This window comes from Podarcis gaigeae, assembly GCF_964106915.1.
Source record: "Podarcis gaigeae genome assembly, chromosome: 9".
In the NCBI taxonomy this organism is placed as follows: Eukaryota; Metazoa; Chordata; class Lepidosauria; order Squamata; family Lacertidae; genus Podarcis; species Podarcis gaigeae.
Genome location: NC_139685.1, coordinates 65,926,889 through 65,941,845, shown reverse-complemented (window position 1 = coordinate 65,941,845; position 14,957 = coordinate 65,926,889). Strand labels below are relative to the sequence as shown.

General features: G+C 43.9%; 1 protein-coding gene across 4 annotated transcripts in view; it reads left to right on the top strand.

The window, feature by feature from the left end:
* ARHGAP24 (Rho GTPase activating protein 24) overlaps nucleotides 1–14,957 on the top strand; it is a 415,266-nt gene that overhangs the window by 139,548 nt on the left and 260,761 nt on the right. For all 4 annotated transcript variants that reach the window (XM_083756498.1, XM_083756499.1, XM_083756500.1 and 1 more), the window contains one exon: nucleotides 11,876–12,075. In XM_083756498.1, coding sequence (XP_083612624.1) covers nucleotides 11,876–12,075 — 200 coding nt within the window. The remainder of the gene's footprint in view (nucleotides 1–11,875; nucleotides 12,076–14,957) is intronic.

Below are 14,957 nucleotides of genomic sequence, written 5' to 3'. Positions count from 1 at the left end.
GGGCTGAAATGAGCCAAAGAGAAACTGTGTGCTATATTAACACAGTTCTTCCATGCTAATAAGACATGTAAAAAGAAGATGACAAATTGCTCTGGCTGGGATGTGCAGAGATTCTGCACTGTAAATTATTAGTTAAATAAAAAGCCAGCTCGGTAATGCAAGCAAGGTTACATTAGACATATTCTTCACACTGTTTTGTTCATTTAATTATTTTATGTCAGCGGTGAGACCTCCAACCATCAATGCAGGGAATTTGCATTCAGAGGCTATATCACCAGCTGTGCACCTCTCAGTGGGCTGAATGGGCCACATGGATTAAAGATGCTGGGTTGGGATTTTGGTTTTTAGGTTTTAAAAATGGTAGGATGACAGAGTGAAGCTTTTCCGGGGTAAGACAGTCCTTTACTACACTGGATTTCTCAAGCTTTCATGTCAACTATTGAAACTTGTAGGCGGTAATAAGACTTGAATTGCTGGTGTTAGTAAATGGAAAGAAAATGCAGAGATGAGCTTGCCACTAGCTGGAACTTGGCCTGAGAAGCTGGTGAAAGTGAAGATAGGTAAAGGTAAAGGGACCCCTGACCATTAGGTCCAGTCGTGGCCGACTCTGGGGTTAATTCGTTCTGGAGGTCCGTTCTTAACCTGAAACTGTTCTTAACCTGAAGCACCACTTTAGCTAATGGGGACTCCTGCTGCTGCCGCGCCGCCGGAGCACAATTTCTGTTCTCATCCTGAAGTAAAATTCTTAACCCGAGGTACTATTTCTGGGTTAGCGAAGTCTGTAACCTGAAGCGTATGTAACCTGAAGTGTATGTAACCCGAGGTACCACTGTATTGTATTTTTACTGGTGTTAGCCGCCCTGAGCCCGGCTCTGGCTGGGGAGGGTGGGGTATAAATAAATTATTATTATTATTATTATTATTATTACTGGAGCAGGTCCAGGAGGCTCCCATCCTTGGGCCCCCTGCTGGGTCATGGGTCCTTGGTAGATACCCCATTATGAAGAGAGAGAGAGAGAGAAATCTTATCTACCAGCTGCATGATTTGGGAAGAATGGGGGTGAAATGTCCATTTGGACTCTGTATCTGCTGAAATCTTCCTCAGCTAGCGTGAGCTGAGAACAGGAAATCTCTGGTATATAACGCACGGGCTCAGAGAAGGGTAGAACAGAGCTGAAGATTGTGGGAGAATTTGGCTGGGGTGATGGAAACAGCAGCACACCATTGCCAGCAGCATTAACACAATTGAGGATCTCATAGGGTCTGACGGTCATGTACAAAGCACAGATCTTCGTTTTTATTTATTTGCTTTGCACAGATGTTCTGTAAAAGGTAGGGCTCAGTACTAGGACATGTTTAAAAACCCACATGTCTTATTTTATCAAATCTCTGCGATTTTCAGTGCAAAGTCCAGTTTTAACTGATCTCTGGAGGAGGAGAGTACACTCAGGAAAAATAATAAAGAACAGCTTTTCCAAGCCATATTCACAGCAATTAGCTCTTGGGTGTTGTGTCTCATTCTGTGATTTCGGCTTCTCCAGTGCTGAAATGTTAGAGTTCAGCCAACACAATTGTTTCTTTCAGTATCCACGTTGCAGGCTGAAGACTCTTTTGCCATATGTTTGAAACCTGCATCAATCACAACTGATTTGATGGGGGCTTGCTGAATGTAGCTTTCTGCTTTTGAAGGCACAGATTTTATGAAGTGATGGGAAATGGATTTTTAGTGAAAATCTCTAGCATCATAAACATGGCAGCTTTTAGCCAATTACATGGAAGCTAGGCCTCTTCACAGCTGTGACATTTCTCTTCCACTCTTCCCCACAAAGGAGGACAGGAATAGACTATCCAGAGGTCACCAAACTTTTGAGGCCCATGAGTACATCTGCTAACCAGAGACACTAAACTAAGAAACATGCACACACTGAAACCCTCTATACAAATGCATGGCACAACCACACACATGCTTCCCCCACCCTCAACAACCAGGCTTGGGGAAAGCCTCCTATTATCACAGAATACACATTTTATGTCTAATTTCAGTGGTGGTGGTGGTTGTGAACTACAACCCCCGTCATCCATGAGCATGGGCCTGTTAGAATTCCTGCTCCTGTTAGAATTCCTGCTCCATGATTGCAGTCATGGGAATGTTGTCTATCACATGACGGTGTATGTTTTGACTCCACAGAATGGGAAGTGACGGAGACAGGATGTTTGTGTTACTGTGTTCCGCGAAGTGGGACTATTGCCCTTTGTTCCTTTTCTCTTTGCTGTCTGATGCTAGAGAGAGAGGGAGCCATGTTGCAGTGCTCCATGTGTGTTTATATGTAAATAAAGTAGATTAGCCAAAATGCTGAGTTGCTGAGGCCTGTCACGCATATGCTGCGAAGACTCTGCAAATCCCTAAGTGTGCCGGTGTTGGTTGGCATCGGTCACTGTGATGTTCAGGCTGAGGAAAGCTTTTGAAGTTCCCAAATGAAAGACCAGGAGGGAGAGAACATGCCAGTCGGGCATGTGTCTCTGCCAGGGTCCTACTCGAGTGTAGGCTGAGCTCGTGACAGGGCCTTTCTGCCTGGTGCTGATGGGAGTTGTAGTCCAAAACATATGGCGGGTACCAGATGGGGAGAGGCTAATATTTATATGCCTGTGACTGTATATCTTGAGGATCATTGTCTCATTTTCATCTAAGGTACACTGCGAAGATGGTTTTAGCCCCCTTTTTGAATGTGTGAATATGCTTGATGCCATTTGTGATACGGGCAGCAGCCATTTTTAATTTGGATAATAGTTCCTGGCAATGTGCTGTTTCATATAAGTTATCTTCTGAGCACATTTTCCTGTTGCTGTGAACTAAGGCGTGCTTGAAGATGAACAATGTCGCTCGCTAATTGCCATTTACCCCCAGAGAGAGACAGAAGCATATGGACTATTTTTCTTGTGGCATGACCTCTCCAGTGCTGAGACAGTGCAAAATGAGTTCAAAAGAAGTATGAAAACTTTAACATTAAATAGAACATGAATAGTGCAGGATGATAAGAGGTTTGCTGCAGAAGCTCTAGAAACTTAATGGAGTGATTTTAGCATCTCCCACAAAAGTGCTCCCGGCGCCTAATCTGCTGTAGGCGGGTTAACCAGACAAAAAATGTTCAAATGTGGTGTGTGACCCATAGAGTTCTCTAAGTGGGAAGTGCAACAAAAGGTTGCAGCACAGAATGCTCTTGTTCAGGGTTCCAGCCACTCCTTTCAGGAGACCCCATTCCACCTCCAAAACAGGTTTTCTGTTTTCTTTTCCTCTCCTCCAACTGTTTGTAGTGTATCTTATTTTTATCCTGGTGGCTTCACATTATAAGGCAGTTTAGAAATTTGTAAATAAACAGGTTAAAGAAGAATTGCAGACTGGTGTGGAAATGTGGTAAACTGAAGACTAGAAAAATAAGTAACAGAGAGAACCCCAAATTTGTCTATTCTTAGAAGGAGATAGAGAAATAGTACAAGGGAAAGGGAAAGAAGAGGAAAGCATGTATGGCTTTTGCTTAGGCGATGTAAATTCATCAATGAACCTGACATAAAATTGAATGCATGCTGCTATTTCACTAGCGTTATCCAAGGTAACCTAGCAGATACTCCCGCTTTTTAAGTACAAAGGAAAGTTTTTGTTCCTTGTATTACTTTTCTGCCTGGTATTTCCAGGAAAACAAGTGATCATGCTTTCCTAGGAACGAGACTGAAATGTCAGCTACAAAGTAATAGCACTTACTAGCCGGCTCCCTCCAAGAATGACCCACATTTGCTTTTGAGGACTTTGGGCGGACTCCAAAATGCTTGAAGAGGAAGCAACAGCAACAACAAACTCATATCAGCACAGTGTTTGACTCTGTCAAGTGCTGGCTGTGCCAACCTTATCCAACTTGTTTCGGAAGGTAAAAAGTACAGATTTTCATTTAACAATTAGCATACTTTATGAACCTCAAATCTAAGCATCTCACCAGGCTACCGTTGACATTTACAGCAGTCAGAACTGCTTGGGGGATATAATGGGAATAAGCTCTTAGTTACAGACTGTTTTTCCAGCTAATTATTTATATTACGGTAGCAACCAGATACTGCAGCAGTCATCTGAGTGTCTGGCATATTTAGGCAGCCTCTTTGTACATGCCACACATCCTCTCAGACTAATTTCTTATACTGAGCCTGGGTGGGATTTTGGTTTTAAACTAGAGACGTTTAGAGGTCAGGGTCACTGGTGCTCAATCCAAGACCTGCAGTCTAGTGGCGAATTAATACCTGCATTGGCAGAAAAATGCAGGGGCCCTGTTTGGGCTGCTCATCTTTTTTCTTGTTGCTTTTAAGCATTTTTATACCCTCCAACATTTCTCTGATGAAAATAGAGACGTCCTATTCCATACCCTTCCACATTTCTCCAGTGGAAATAGGGTTGTCCTAAGGAAAAGTGGGGGACGTGGGTGGCACTGTGGGTTAAACCACAGAGCCTAGGACTTGTCGATCAGAAGGTTGGCGGTTCGAATCCCAGCGATGGGGTGAGCTCTCGTTGCTCGGTCCCTGCTCCTGCCAACCTAGCAGTTCAAAAGCACGTCAAAGTGCAAGTAGATAAATAGGTACCACTCCAGCGGGAAGGTAAACAGCGTTTCCAATGCACTGCTCTGGTTCGCCAGAAGAGGCTTAGTCATGCTGGCCACATGACCCGGAAGCTGTACGCCGGCTCCCTCGGCCAATAAAGCGAGATGAGCGCCGCAACCCCAGAGTCGGCCACGACTGGACCTAATGGTCCGGGGTCTTTACCTTTAAGGAAAAGTGGGACATTCTGGGATCAAATCAGAAACTGGCTTCTGTAAATACAGGACTGTCTCTGGAAAACAGGGACACTTGGAAGGTCTGGCTTTTTAATTGAGGGAAGCCTGCAGGGGGCAGCTTTCCCAGGTTTGAGAAATACACCTGTTGAAACTCTTGGGATCTACTTCCAGTTGGTGTAGATAAGACATTTCTGAAGTAGATGGATCAGTGGTCTGGTTTGGTATGAAGCAGTTTTCCAAGTTCCAATGTGAAATGCATTTAGCACAATAGGACTGCTGCCTCCCAGGTATACAAGAAGACACGTGCATTCATGTTCTAAGTAGTGATAAGCTGCAGAGCTGCAGGGGCCGCTTCTTTTGACGCCCCCATTACAACCCGCTTGTCAGACTCCCCCTGCGATCGGCAGTCGGAAGCATGACCTCTGGAAAGTGTATTGCCGTGCCTGATAATTAAAGCTTTCAGTGCTCCCACATTGTTCCCAGGAGTGAGGTTTTGCCAGGGGCAGCACTCGTCGTGAGGATGACACTAATTTGGTGCTTAATGCAGGCAACAACCATCGCATTTCCTTCCCTCCCCAGCAGCCAAAAGTCTCACAGAGCCTGTTTCTTTCCTTTTCTTTCTTTTTCTTTTTGGTTCGTATCAGGTTTTCTGCCTCATGACAGTGAGCTCATTTCTCCCTCTCCCTTGTTTTAAATAGGAAAATAAACGCATTTATCTATCCTCTGGGATCTTTAAAAAGCAGTAGCTCCAATTAGCTTTCCTTATTGGCAATGGTAGAGGAGAGAGGATCAAGCAGTGTCAGGTCAAGATCTCACCTGCTTTCCTTTCCTTTTCCTAATGCATAACATCAGTGAGGGAGGCACTGCAGGGAAGCAGACAGAAAAGGCAGCTCTCTGCCCTGAGGAACTTACAATCTGAACGGATGTCAATAAACCTGGATGGCTTTAAGAGAGGATTGGACACATTTATGGAGGACAAAGCTATCAGTGGCTACTGGTCATGATGGCTCTGTTCTGTCTCCAATTTCTGGGGGCAATATGCTTTTGAACAGCAATTTGCTTGGAATCACAGGTAGGGAGAGCACTGTTGCACTCAGGTGCTGCTTGCCAGCTTGCCATGGCCATCTTTTTGGCCACTTTGGGAAGATGATGCTGGACCAGGTGGGCCATTGGCCTTGATCCATCAAGCTCTTCTTAAGTTTGCAGACAGGGTGGAGAGAAGTGAAGAGAAGGAGGAAAGGTAGCAAAGGATGGGTGGAAGGAAATGCAGGTACCTGCAAGCTTTTTAAAGTGGTCCTGACTGCAGATCATCAAGTATATAGCACATAGCTGTCAACGTTTTTCCCTTTTTAAGGGAAATTCCCTTATTCCAAATAGGATTCCTCGCAAGGAAAGGGAAAAGTTGACAGCTATGATATAGCAGTGAAGGGCAGGGTCAGAGGAGCAGCCAATGTGATATTTGTGCCTTTGTGAACTTAGCCTACATATCTACAAGTGTAGCCTCATTTCAGATATGGCGACAAATTTGTGATGGTTGGCGTGGAGACTGCTGCCATGATGGTGGTTCAAAGGATCTCTCCAAACTAGGTGAATGGGCATTAAAATGGCAAATGAGGAGTTTGTTTGTTTGTTTGTTTGTTTGTTTGTTTGCTCTTTTTGTTTCATTCCTTGCTTTGTTTCACTCTATTTTTCTTTTCTTGTTTGGCTATACATCTTATTAGAATGTATACATGTCCTATAAGGAAACTGGTTTTCTAAATTTGATTCTGGAAATTGGCAGAATCTGAGTTTTCCATAGATGTTTTGCTAAGTTTTTGCCCTGTTTCCTTCTGTTGGAAACATCTGTGACACAGCTCTGGCAGAAGCTGAATCTAAATTGTTCTGTTTCAGCAAGACTTTGATGTCTTGGAAACATTATTTTGATCCTGCCTGTGGACCTTTTCCCCAAAGCCAATAAAAGTCAATAAATAGATGTCTTTCCATGGTGACATATTTCCCCCTTTATTGAACTAGTTCCAAAGTATTACGGCTCCATACAGAAGTGAATAAATAGAGACCTTAGAAGTCACTTTGTGTGCATTTAAAACCCTTTCATTCCAGAAGCAAAGCAACTACCCATTCCATGATGAAAAGATAGCTTTTGTTTGAGTCAAGCTGTATAGACAATTGGCTACTATGTACAGAAGTGCTTTCAGTATTCCTTTATTGCTTTTAAGGGAATGTAATTGGTTTGGATTGAAAGAAATCTGATGCAATCAAATGCTTGGAGGAGCAGAAAATTCTTCTAGCACAGTGGTACCCTGCAGATGATGTTGGACTCCAGTACCCATAAGCCCCAGACAACATGGCCAGTGGACAGGGATGACAGGAGCTGTAGTCCAAGAACTTATGGAGGACTGCAGGTTTCCCCCCAGGGACAGGAGCAAGCCACCAGTAAACCACACTGAGCAAGTTGGAGTTAAGTATTTACTAGCAAAAACAGGATCTGCACAGGAGTATCAGGCCTAATGAGCACAGCAACTCATCCTTGGTAGGTCTTGCCCCCATAAAGCAGTTGCTGAGACAAAAGGTCTCCACATCTCCACAGCTGCATACATCCCCTCCTCTGCAGGGTTTTCCCCAAGCAATTGGAGACTGTGCCTGCATGAAGCTGACTTCTCTACTGCTCTCTTCATACCTCTCCTGGTTCTGGGACACTAGGGGGAGAGGAGCTTGCAGCAGGAGGGAGAGACACCCATGACTCTTCACCAGCCAGACTCATCTCTGCCCCTGGGCCTGCTTGCTCTCCTGCTTCAGCTTCTTGCTCTGAGTCTGGACTTATCACTGCCACAGACTCTCCCCTCTCACTAAGCCCTGTTACCTCTTCAGCTTCCAACACCTCTTCCCAATCTGCTCCCTCTGATCACTCACCACCATTCCCCTGGCTGTGAGTCTTCTACTCTTAGGGGTTCCCCAGCTGGTTCCTCCCACTATTCCTCTGCGTCCAACCAGTCTGTGACACCCAGGCCTGCTCTGTTGTTGTTGTTGTTTAGTCGTTTAGTCGTTAAGTCATGTCCGACTCTTCGTGACCCCATGGACCAGAGCACACCAGGCACTCCTGTCTTCCACTGCCTCCTGCAGTTTGGTCAAACTCATGCTGGTAACTTCGAGAACATTGTCCAACCATCTCGTCCTCTGTCGTCCCCTTCTCCTTGTGCCCTCAATCTTTCCCAACATCAGGGTCTTTTCCAGGGAGTCTTCTCTTCTCATGAGGTGGCCAAAGTATTGGAGCCTCAGCTTCAGGATCTGTCCTTCTAGTGAGCACTCAGGTCTGATTTCCTTCAGAATGGATAGGTTTGATCTTCTTGCAGTCCATGGGACTCTCAAGAGTTTCCTCCAGCACCATAATTCAAAAGCATCAATTCTTCGGCTATCAGCCTTCTTTATGGTCCAGCTCTCACTTCCATACATCACTACTGGGAAAACCATAGCTTTAACAATACGGACTTTGGTGGCAAGGTGATGTCTCTGCTTTTTAAGATGCTGTCTAGGATGCTGTCTAGGTTTGTCATTGCTCAGGCCTGCTCTAGCACATGCTTATGCATAAGGGGAAGAACACCTTCAGAATTAGTTTCACTGCTCTCATGCAACACTCAAACCTGAAGTATAAAACACCCTTTGCAATTGAATGTGTTTAAATCAGGAGCTTAACTTGTATTAGGACATTATTTATTGTGGAAGCCGATACTGGGGTGTGGGTGGGTATGGAGGTTTTATATAGTTTCAAAGACTGCCTCCACCAGTCTCATTAGAAAGAATATCTGATGGCTTATCTTTTAGAAGATATAATTAAATTAAAGTTCTTGGAACAGGCAGGTCTTCGCCGTGCTTCATTGGGGCCCAAACTTTCAATACTGCCTTGCAGTGCATCAAAGTAATTGCTAGTTGCTTCTGCTCAGGTTTGTGAAACATTTGCTTTGGTTTAGGAAATGTTTTCAAAAGTAATAGATAACTTGGCCATGGCGAAGATGATGAAATCAGATAAACCAGGTACAAGACTAGTGGGGGGGGGGGAATAAATAGTGGCTGCTGCCACTATATAGTGGTAGTTAACTGGACTAAATAATATTGACCAGCTGTTCATGTTTTTGAATGCAGAAAAATATTTACAGTATTTTTCGCTATATAGGACGCACCTTGTTTTAGAGGGGGAGAACAAGAAAAAAAATTCTCCCCCTCTCTGCTCAGCGCCCCTTCAGCGAAGCGGCAGGAGAAACAGAGCCCCTTCCATTTCTCCTCCCGCTTCACTGAAGGGGCGCTGCGCAGCTCTCTTTCTCTGCAGAAGCTGGGAGAGTCTTGCTCTCTCGGCTTCAGCAAAAGGAACCCAAAGCCTTCGGAGCGCAGTGCAAGTTCCCGCTGCGCTCCAAAGGCTTCAGGGATAGCTGCCTGAAGCACCGACCCCTCTCTCTCTCCAGGCTTCAGTGAAAGCAACGCAAAGCCTCAGGAGCGAGGAGGGAGCGCTCCCTCTGTGCTTCAGAGGCTTTGCTTGCTATTGCTGGAGCCAAGGAGCCTGCATTCACTCCATAGGACGCACACACATTTCTCCTTAATTTTTGGAGGGGAAAAAGTGTGTCCTATAGAGCGAAAAATACGGTACGTATTAGGCTGTTGAAAGAATTTTACAGTTTATTACATTTCACTTTCACAAAATTCCCTAACCAAGGATAGGGAACCTCTGGCCCTCCAGATTCCCATCATCCTTGACAATCAGTCATGATGACTGATGGGAGTTGGAGTCCAGGAACGTCTGGAGAACCACCGGTTCTGCATCCCTGGTATTAAGCCTTATCCCCAAACCTGCAGTAAAGTTTTCTGCCTAGATAAGATTTCTAACCGAGGAAACAACATCCACTCATAAGTCACTGACCAACTTAATTTCCTGCCTCGAAACCTAGCGCTTGTTGCTTCCCAGCTTAAATAAATATACATGTATTTTGCAAGTATAAATGGATGCCCTTAATTTTAACAATTCACAGCTACAAAATACGTGAATTATTAAAGTGAAGGGCATTCAGCTTTTTTTGCCAGCCTTGCTTTCCCTATGCTTTTGCAGCAGTCAAAACCTTTATTAAGGCAAAGAGACTAGATAGCTTAGAATCTTAGCATAGTCACAAATGGGATAGGGACTTTAAATATGCACTGTCTTCTGCTCCTACAGGGGTCAGTTTCTGGAACTTTTGGGGACACCGTTTCTGCATCTTGAATTCTTTTCAGGTCCGTGCAAGCTAAAATCAAAGTCAAATCTTTTGTTGTTGTTGTTCAGCTTCTTAAGCAGCAATGAAGCATTTGTCCTTGATGTGTGTCCAGGTGATCATAGGCCAAAGATGCAAAAGCAGCCAAGAAGATTCATGTCCTATCTGGAGACTTTGAATTTAGACACACACACACAAAAAGTCCATTACACATCTGAATTGTGTCCGGTTTCATCTCCACCCTCAGCCTCTTAATTTAGTCTGGCTTCCTGAACTAAAAGTATTTCACAGATGTTTGCTGTGTGCTCCCAGGCGTCCCAGCATTTGTTTCCACCCTCTGTGAAAGCTTCCCTCAACATACACAGGAGTCTATTGTGCATAGGCCTGCCAAGGCTACTGTGTTGTCCCCTCCATTTCCATGGGTATGGAGAGGCGCTCTCTCTCTCTCTCTCTCTCTCTCTCTCTCTCTCTCTCTCTCTCTCTCGTCATATGACCTTCCAGCTTGCCATCCAAGAGGCAGCAGGAGTTAGTGCAAATGCAAAAGCCTTCCTTCTTCAAGAACAGACAGACATTATGCATCGCACCAAGAAAAGAGAGGGAATGCATCCTTTAAAGACGCCTTGGAATGGCATAAAAATGCATTATGTATAAATAAACTTTTAGGGGAAAAAATATTAGAGTTCAGTAGAAGTAGACAGGGGGGAGTGCAATAAAGTGGCCTGAGTGTCTGCATAGTGATGATGATGATGTTGATGCTGAGGATCATTTTTATTATCACGATTAAAATGTATAGACCACTTCACAGCGTAAACCCATCAAAGTGGTAAAATACAGAAACAGAAAAATAATCCAGCAAACCTTAAAACAATAAAACCATCCATTCAAACTCGAAAATATAACAGGACAATTGTTGACGGGCACCTTTATCACCCACATTCTGCTTTCTTGTGGTTCCTTATAAACTCAACTTGATTGGTGAGCCATTCAAAGAGAGGGCTGTTCTCTGTAAAGAAGGATACATGGCCACCCTAAGAGAGAAACCTTGCAGCTTGGACTTGGGGCGCAGACCATAGTTGCCAAGGTTTCCCCCTTTTAAAGGGAAATTCCCTTATTCCGAATAGTATTCCTCACAAGAAAAGGGAAAACTTGGCAGCTATGGCACAGACAAGCACACCTAAGCTTGCTCTAATTGTAAGAGATCAAGGATGCCAAGCAATCCTCAAAAAGGACCACGGGCTTTGCTGAAAAATAAACACATATTCAACTAACCATTGCCTCCCATCTAACCTTTTTTTAAAAAAAAAAGAAGAAAGAATCAGCCTTAGCCATCTGTTTCATAGCACCTTTGAAGGTGCACATGAGTCTCCTTCCCCAATTTGAAATAAAATAATTATACGATCTGGACAGGCCAAGGAAATGTTGACCTCTGGTCTTCATTTGATTTCTTTATTCCTATTTTTATTAATTAAACGTTGTTATGTGGCTTTCATTATTTTTTTGCAAGCAGCCTTGTGGTATCCAGTAACTGGCATTCAGAAGTATTGCTTTCTCCAACGGTGGAGGCAGAGCATAGCCATTATGGCTAGTAGCCATTGCTAGCCCGGTCGGCTATTAATTTGTCTAATCCTCTTTTAAAGACATATAAGCTGGGGGCCACCCCTGCCTTCTGGGGGAGCAAGGTCCGTCGTTTAGCTTTGCACTGTGTTGAAGAAGTCCTTTCTTTTATCTTTCCTGAATCTTCCAACGTTATGTGTTGTTGCTGTTTGTTAACAAGTGATGGGAGATCAGCTAATAAAGCTTCTTTCCCACCTCCCCTCCTTCTTCCCTAACTAGGAGAGTCTGCCAGCCTCATTATGGAAGAGCACAATGGCTCTGCAGAGAGTCCCCAGCTGAACCAAGGACGGCATGTTGCCATTAAGTGTGGGTGGCTGAGGAAGCAAGGAGGCTTTGTGAAGACTTGGCACACGCGCTGGTTCGTTCTTAAAGGGGAGCAGCTCTATTACTTCAAAGATGAGGACGAAACCAAACCCTTGGTAAGTACAAAGCAAGAGGGTGCAAGGTGAGGTAGATGGGTGGGCAATAAGGGACTGTGGTGTTTGCCCTCCTATGTGTGTGACATCATACTGGGTTCATAGGGAAAGGGTTAACTAATTGTAAAATGACTAACCAATGGGAACCCAGGAGGCAGAGTTAACTTGTATAAGGTATAAGCACAGAGGTTAGTTAGAAGGAGTTAGAGTTGTTGAGAAGTCAGTCTGGAGTTAGAAGAGACAGAGAAGATGATAATAATAATAATAATAATAATAATAATAATAATAATAATATCTTTATTGTCATTGCCCCCTCTCGGGAACAACGAAATTACTTGGCTGCTCCATCCACCCAGGTAGGGCACTCCACACAAAATCAAAACAACTATAAAAACACTAATTAAAACAATACAGTATAATACAGCAAGGAAGATTAGATGACTTTCAAAGTCCAAGCTTCCCATTCAGGGCCGAGATCGCTCTGGAGAAGAAGTCTGTGGCTTGGGCTAGTCTGGTGTGAGAGAGTGAGAGAATATGTTAAGAGGAGTCAGTCAAACAGTTGAGATAATCAGTCAGAAGGTATTAGGAAGGTATAGGCCGGTAAAGAAGCTAAAGTTAAGATACTGACAGGAAGATTATCTGAGAAACCATAAACTTGTTAATGTTTGTAAAATAAACTTCTTGTTTTTTTTGTTTCACTTTTAACAACTGACTGGACTCAGTGTTTTACCAGAGAATAACTGGTTGATGTCAGTGGGGAAGCGAGCACAGTGGTGGAACAGGGATCAATAGACCATTAAACGTCCAGGGACCCTGTGTGATCATCACAGGGACCAACAGGAAAGGGGCGGAAACTTGTTTGAGCTGTGATATGCTCCAAGCACAAGTATGGCTACCAACCTGGTTGTGATGTGAAAGCATTTGGCTTTGTAAGAGAGAGGGAGCTGACCCACCCTCTCCTTTGGTCCAGCCCACCCAGAGCAATTTGGTATGGAATTCCATTAGAGAAGGATGTTGGCTTCCTTCTGTGCCAATGTCCAGCGTAAGATTTATCATTTTACAGTCATACCTCTTGTTATGTTTGCTTCAGGTTAAATCTTTTCAGGTTGCATCTCGCAGCAACCTGGAAGTACCGGAAAGGGTTACTTCTGGGTTTTGTCACTTGCTCATGCACAGACGCTCAAAATGACGTCACGCGCATGCGCAGAAGCAGCAAATTGTGACCCACGCATGCCCAGACGCGGGTTGCATTCTGCTCATGTTGCGAATGGGCTCCGGAACGGATCTTATTCGCAACCAGAGGTACCACTGTACATCTTAATCCTAAAACTCCAAAATCTTCTACCACTGTGGGCAGTGGTCTCAAGTCAAAGAAGCAAGAAAGGAAAAAGAAAATGTAGAAATTTCTTATGAGTGGGGGTGGTGTGGTTATGTGTTGCTTCCTAAATAATAATGAGAAGAAAGTTGGGCATTTATTTTTTAGTGCAAAGTATAGATTTCAGAGAAGTTCAAGAAGGAGCTGAAGGAGTCCTGATTCTTTGCTAACTGTTCTGGAAGGTTGGATGTCTCCCCCATTCTCCAGCAACCATTGCCTTAATGCAGGGGCAGATTTGGTCTAGCATTACATCTCTAGGTCTCCAGGGAGCTCAGACGTCTGCAATGTGTTTCGATGACCAAAAAACCAGATAAAGATATTTAGCCACTAACTTGGTGAGCTCCTGATTATTCCCCAATAACAGAAAATGTATGACCTCTAATTCTGGTTTCCGTTTGCTGATGGAGATCAACATATAGTTTACATTTAAGAACCAAGGTTTGATGATGATGATAATATGGTGCCTTGAGCAAGGACAAAATTTGGTACTCCCTAACTTTGAGTAGGTACCTGTATAAATATAGATTTTATCATCATCATCATCATCATCATTATTATTATTATTATTATTATTATTATTATTATTATTATTATTATTTTGTGCCCCCTTGCCTGTGTGCTGTGGAGCCACCTGTATTGCTCTAAATCCAGGGCTGCTTAATGCTTTACAAGCTGTTCTTTACTATGATGAAAAAGCCAGGCATCAGTGTTCTTCAATCAAGTACAGGGAGCCTGTGGCCCTCTACATGCTGGACTCCACCTCCAGTCAGCCCCAGCCAGCATAACCAATAACCAGGGATGATGGGAACTATCTTCCAGCAACATCTGGGAGGCCACAGCTTCTACATCCCTATCTTGAATGAAATTCAGAATTTGGTACCAGACCCTCCACTGTGAAACATACAGACATACAAGGAGAGTGTGCACAGCTCTGGGAGGGTTGCATTGTGCCAACCCTCCCCCTCATTGCATAGCCAAGAATGATAATGCTTTAATATTACTAAACACAAGAGACTCCCCACAGCTCATGTACTGTTTATTGGTCAGAGAGGAGCTCTCTCTTTCCTCCTGTCCTTGAAGTCTCTTGAGGACTGCTAAGCAAAATAAAAGTGTGATCTATTGAAGGTAAGGTTATAAATAGTGTTTGCTTTCTTGCTGCAGAGAGAAAGTGGTAAGAAAGCTGCTAATATAAAAGAGCAGATGAATGCAATTCAACTCTAGAATGAATGCCGTGATAAGAATGGGTTCCAATTCATTTTTCTTTATCTATATGGGAAATGATCCATTCTTAGCATCCTGGGTCATCTTATAGTTGTGTATCCCTCCCTGAGGTTGTTTGCATTTTGTCTGTGTGCCAGCTTTGAAGGTCAAGCATCCAGCCAAAGAGATTGACCAATATTCAGCGCCCTAAAAGTTTCATAATGCAACTGTTGTTTGACTGTCGTTGACTAGCAGGCGTTTCCCACTTGCGGCTTTGTTGTTGACTGAAACGGGCAGCTTCCCAATGTGT